At 42.7% G+C, this 6,338-nt stretch overlaps 1 protein-coding gene across 1 annotated transcript; it reads left to right on the forward strand.

The window, feature by feature from the left end:
• The first annotated feature begins 2,780 nt into the window (after positions 1–2,780).
• On the forward strand, positions 2,781–4,684 carry LOC147439939 (uncharacterized). Its single transcript, XM_086484088.1, has 5 exons — positions 2,781–2,985; positions 3,058–3,589; positions 3,672–3,795; positions 3,913–3,990; positions 4,547–4,684. The coding sequence occupies exons 1-5, from the start codon at positions 2,781–2,783 to the stop codon at positions 4,682–4,684; spliced, it is 1,077 nt and encodes a 358-aa protein (XP_086340214.1).
• Positions 4,685–6,338: the final 1,654 nt, after the last annotated feature.

The following is a 6,338-nucleotide window of genomic DNA, read 5'->3' on the forward strand; positions in this document are numbered from 1 at the left end:
GAGTGTTCCTAGCTTCAAAGGTGAGGATTTACAGGTCTTGTCTTTCTCAGTGCCCCCCTCCATTACCTCTTAGGCCCCCGTTCCTTCCACAGGTATACATCGCTCTATCAACACTATTTTTTACATTTGTTACTTGCTGTTTTTCTCTATTTTCAGCCACTAGACGGCTGGGACACTCAAGGGATACTCAAAACCGACTTCTGCAATGCTCCCGTACCGATTGGTGGCGCAAGAGCACGCTGATTTCAGCGCTACACCAGCGATTTTAGCACCTTGGCAGTTGTTTCTTAGGTGGACAGCAAGCCGGACTTTTGTTCCCAATGTGGTAGAATCATCCATTGCTTGTCCGGGCACCATCTGGTGGTGGTCTTAGCAGTTATCTTGGACTGCTGCAGCTTTGGATAGATGGTACCCTCACATCAACTTGATCTACACAAGATTTTGTGGCATACGCTTCCGCACGGAGTAACATAGAGACATGGCTGGTCAAGTGGCTATGGATTCACGATCTTCTCAAAGATGGCTAAACTCGACAACTCCAACTACAACATTTGGAAGATGAAAATCAAGACACTCATCACCTACAATGGACTCTGGGACTGGCTTACCGATTCTACCAAGGCCATCAAGCCCGTGGTCACTTCTGGGTCTGTTACACAAACTGATGTTGATGTTTGGATCGACACTGATAGACGAGTGTACACATTTCTCCTTCTGAGTCTTTCACACACGGTTCTACAGGAAGTACGCACGGAGGAGCATTCTTATTGCTTTTATGGCAGCACATTATGGATCTATCCGCCAGAAGCAGTACCAGTAGAAGAAGTTGTAGGCGTAGAAGAGCCAGCATGTAGACTAACAAATGTAGTAGCAAATGGTGATGTCGATGTAGAAGCAGTAGATGCGGGAGCAAGGCTGGGACACACGACATTGGCAAGATTGTTGAGCCAGTCCCAAAGGTCAAACTGCATGATCATCACCATGATCTTCATCTTCCAGACCACGAAATTGAAGCCATCAAGCTTTTCACTATTAGGAAAGATGGGCATGGCGGGTCAATTGCCATATCTACAGACAAATAATCAGCAAGAAAGAAGTCTCAAGTGAAGAATCAGAAGCAAAGTAAGTGGAAGATCTGAGAATCCGCGCCAAGGAAACACCAAATGACCGCAAAGTGAGGGTAAGTGACGGGAGAGGCAAGGGGTAACCAAAGGGATGCCAAGGGAGCAAAGTCGAGGTGCTATCCGAACCTGAAAACGTAGTAGAAGGGGGCTGAAACTCCACGGAAAGCAGAGGTTGAGCAATCCACACAGTGAGGGAATCACCCGATGCCAAGAGAGAGAGGTAAGGGCTGTAATAACACCAAAACAGGCTGAAAATCAGCAAATAGATGGTGGAAAAGATGTCGAGAAGTCACATGCTTATTGAGCTTCCAAGCGGGGAGACCAAGGGGCAAAGATTCGGTGCTCCCTCTGTCCAAGATCACAGAGGAAACGTTGAAGTAGAGTGGGAAAACGCTGGTGAATAGTGGGTTTCTCTGTTGCACAAAACGCTGGGCTGTCACAAGCTGAAAATGCAGGTGTAAAGAGGAGCAGCAGATGGTGCGATGGGGGTAGGAAAGGAGAGCGATGAAGAGGGCAAGGCAGAGGAGTAGATGATTCCACAAAATATTGGTGGTCAGGCAAAAAACACTGATGCTTGAAGGCAGAAACTCTGGCTGAAAAATGCTGGTGGAAAAGAGAGCAATCCTTTGCGATGAAAAACTCTGTAAGGTCCTCCTGTGTATGGGCGATGGCAGATCCTCTGGCCTAGAGATCTGATACCATGTCAGAGTGAGTAGCAGCGAAAGGGGAGAGAGAAAGAGAGAGACAATGGCTTTGGAACACAAGAGAGGGATGGGAAATGGCTGGCAATAACTCCAGATGGCACAACCATCTCAGCTCCCATGCCATATCATCCTCCCCAGCTTCAACATTCTCAGTCATAGCATTCAGCCATCAGTTCAGCCCTAGTTTGCTTGAGTTATCATCCCTAGAAACTATCTACACTAGCCTCATACCATCCTCCCTCAGTTCAGTCCATTTTCCCATAAGTTAGTCATCACTTGCATGATTTACATACCTCTCCATGAGAATCTGGGTTTTCTAGATCTAGGCCCTTGCCCCATAGGCGGTGGTGGACACCTCCTCCTCGCTCGCTATGCAAGATCATCCTCTCCAGCATCTGCGTTTTCAGCCATTAGTTCATCCCTATTTTTCTTGAGCATCAGCCCTTATTCCCACCTATAGTAACTGAGTCATACCATCCTCCATCAGATTAGGTTGTTTCCCTGGTAGTTTGGTATCATCGGCATCATTTGCATCAGCCCAAGAATGTGCATTGAACAGTCGGTGAAGTCTCCCTTTAGGTTCATCACTCGGAAGGTACTAGCACTGCATAAGCATAAGGTCTGGTCAGATCAGCCCATTTCCATGAGGCACCATTAGCATCATTTACATCAGCCCAAGAGGGTGCATCGAACGGCCAGTGAAGTCTCCCTTCAGTCTGGTCACTCCATAAGCACTGCGTAAGCATAAGTTACCTAGCAATCCATATATTGTGTTGTATGTTACGTAGATAGGGTTTAATAAATATGCTTGCTAACATCTAGAGTATTGTGTTGACTTTTAGAACCAACTATGGAAAGAAGATCGATGATTGAGTCGATGGAAGTAAGAAATCGGAAAAATGATTCAGATGAATGGATTGTAGACATTTTCCAATGTTATGATTGGGTTTCTATGCACCCAAGCCAAAAAGGGGCATTTAAGGTTCGTGCTCGGGATGTGTTTGACCTAACAAAGCATTGGAAGGGGAGAATACTTGCTTTTAGACGACGGAAAACTAGATTGCAACTTGTGAATGAAGCATTGGTGCAGCATGTATTCTTAGATAAAGATATTCGTGTGCATCCCAAAGTGAAGATGCAACGTCACATGCCAAACAGTGAGTTATGTTTGCTCGATGGTTTCTTTTGGGTTGTCTCTCTGGTATTGAACACTCTTTTGTTTTGTGCAGTGCTTTATCCTTCTGACAGCATTGAATGGCAAAGGATTGAATGCTTCATAGGAGTTATGCATGTATTCCATGTTGAGATAGGTAAGCTTCTTTACGAAGGAAAATCTTCGAGGCAGCTTGTAGATGAAGCAATCTTCTTCTATAGTTCTAAGTACATCGTGCCCAAGGGTAGCTATGAATACGGCACTTTAGAACCATTGGCTTTACCAAAACTGGGTAGTCGAGAGTGGCCGGCATGTAACTCTTCAATTTTACATACTTGCACTCGTAAGCTTTTTGTGGACATACTCAATGCAATGAAGCCTAGCATAGGCTCTATGAACATACATTTGAATTGGTTCATCCCAATTGTTATTTTTGGGCATATTTTTAAATCATGTGTCGGACTACACCGCACTCATTGCACTTACATCATGAAAAATTTGAGTGAAGAGTGGCTATGTAAGACCTTTGGAAAGAATTGGGGCTACAAGGCATCATCAGATCTTGAAACGATAGAATGTCGGGTCTCTTCAAAGGATGTTGTTTTCAGGTAAGAAAATGCTACTTTGATTGGTGTTTGATTTGTGTGTGCTGGTTAAGTTTATGGTTTTTCCTTATTATGTTCTTTACAGATATTTCATTGGGCGACAAACCCTTTGCATGGTGTTCAAGTATCAACGATGGAGATTGTTGAATGGAGAATGGAATAGTGTTGATCAAGATACACGAGACATTGCATCTGTGGAGTTGAGCCTTGTATTTGAAGGACGAGAACCATTTATGTTGCAGATAGAGGATGACTAGCCATTGTCTAACATTCGACAAGAGATTACTCTCACTATGCCTAACCCACCTGTACACTTTTTCTTCCAGCTGGATGATAGGAAGATTAGAATTCGTAATGAGAACAAAGCTGTTAGTAGCCAATGCTTGGCTCCACACATTCTGAAGGTAGTGGAATCTCCATGATGGGCTCATGTGGATGCAGTTTTTTGTCAAGTGGTCAATGTGTATTTAGTTCAAACTCCTAAACCCTTTTGAAACTGAGGTCTACTTATCATTTCATTATTCCAACTTGGAAACTGCAATGTAGTGCAGAATGTAGCCAATTATGCAATGTACTCCTTTTTGTAATAAGAAAACTCTTTTGTATCACTAAGTATGTGTCTCATGCTTTTGTCATTGTGATTTCCATGGTTTTTTGGTACTACAAGTCACAACAAAGAGCTATATGTGATTGAATGCCTATGGTTTCTTGTTTGGACATTGGATTGTGATTCCTTGTTCTGTGCTTAGCTTGTTAAAACCAACTAAGTAGATCATTTCTCTTATTTCAAGATGATAATGGTCGTAGATATACATTTCATGCCTTTTAAGGGTGGAGTCAGACTGCCCACGCCCACTCTGAGCTTGGGTAATATGCAATTTAGACTGCACTTTAGGTACTGCGAGCTGTCTTGGTTTAGCAGATTCACTTCTGATTTTGTGTCGTCAATCCTGCGTTCAGTCGAGTCCACAATGCGTGCATCATGGAGTCTCTTTGTTTGCCTATGGAGTGGGTGGCCTGGTGAGCCCGAAACTAAATTTCTTGGTTGGGGGCAAACGTCCATCAATGATTATGTGCCGTGTCACTGCCTTTCGCTGACTGCCAAGGCATGTCCACACAGTCTGACAGCAACCTAAGCTTACCGTCAATATGGGATCCAACAATGCTTCATCGTGCCTTCTAATTTGCAGAAAAATGGTTTAGTTGAGCGAGAAAATCGCACCCTTGGGTCTTGCAGATGCTGCTAGATGCTGAAAATTGCTGATTGTCGAAGTCCTTTTGGGAAGAAGCATTTTCAACAATCTACTACATCCAAGAAACTACTCTGATAGCATAGCCGCCATTCCATACCTTGTCGTTTGGAAGGCCACCTAACTATTCTAATTTGCGAGTCTTTAGCTCTGATTGTGTCTGTATATGTGTGTGGGCATGTGTGTGTGTGTGTGTGTGTGTGTGTGTGTGAGAGAGAGAGAGAGAGAGAGAGCGAGAGAGAGAGAGAGAGAGAGAGAGAGAGAGAGAGAGAGAGAGAGAGAGAGAGAGAGAGAGAGAGAGAGAGAGAGAGAGAGAGAGAGAGAGATGCTTACCATCAGATAGCTGCACTGCCAGCTGCATAGAACCAAGACTCCAATGCTAAACTTTGATAGAGTTGATAGCAACCTCAGAGAAGAAACGCTTCTTCAATGGATTGTGTGAGTTTAATTGTGTGAAGCATTGAGTGACTTAATGATTGAATCAACCATTGAGCATCTGCAGAGAATCCTTTCTGCATGGATGTTGGGGTCTTCATACAAGCGTTACCAATGCTGCAATGTGAATTGATTTACTAATCTTCATGAGAAAAAAGAAACAGGAGATACTCCCGCGTTGGATTTTCTATAGGTTAATGCATTCAACCACTTGATATGATTACTGGCCCGTTTATTGTTAGTTGGAGCTGTCTTTTCATAAAATAGAGACTTAAAAGATATCATCACACGACCATTTTAAATGAGAACTTCCAAGATAAAAGCTTTCTTTGATACTATTTCTCTTTATATTAAATCACCTTCTCTCTTATTTTCTAGATTTTAAGGAAGAGAGAGAATGATCTTATAAGGCCCTTTTGTGAGTCCATTTTTTTCCTAATGCACCCAAATCTTGTAGCCTAGCTAGACCTTCATAGAATTTCTCCAAATGAAGAGAGTGGGAGCTATAAATACAAAATTCATCAGTAAAACACGGATTGATTTTCCAAAGAATGGTTGGAAAGCAAATGTCACATAGTGCTGAAAAGTGACTGGAGCATTGGTGAGATGAAAGGCACAACTCTGTAAGCAAAACATCACCATGGTGTGATGAAAGTTGTCTTCTTTGGATCTTCTTCACAATGATGCAAATTTGGAAGTATTGTGAGTAGCCATCACATACGTGTAGCACTGATGTCCTGATACCTCATTGAGAATTTTATCTTGGAAAGGAAGATGAAAATGGTTCCTCTTTGTGGCTGCATTGAGAGGCTTGTAATCAACACAAACCCTCCACTTACCATTCTTCTTTTGTGCGACTACCACTAGAGAAACCCACTCTGAGTCTTCAATAGGATAGATGAAACCCTGGAGAGTCCACTATGTAAAAATTTCATATAGCACGTGCAAACAAGAGGTATTTAGATAGTCCCCTACCTATATATTTTTAAGTATTATATGGACCTCTTATGAATGCATTATTGTAAAAAAACTAGCCCTTACCTATGAAAATTTTCATTTTCTCAATT

The sequence above is a fragment of the Adiantum capillus-veneris genome, chromosome 16, assembly GCF_014529385.1.
Source record: "Adiantum capillus-veneris isolate H3 chromosome 16, ASM1452938v2, whole genome shotgun sequence".
Taxonomy (NCBI): domain Eukaryota; kingdom Viridiplantae; phylum Streptophyta; class Polypodiopsida; order Polypodiales; family Pteridaceae; genus Adiantum; species Adiantum capillus-veneris.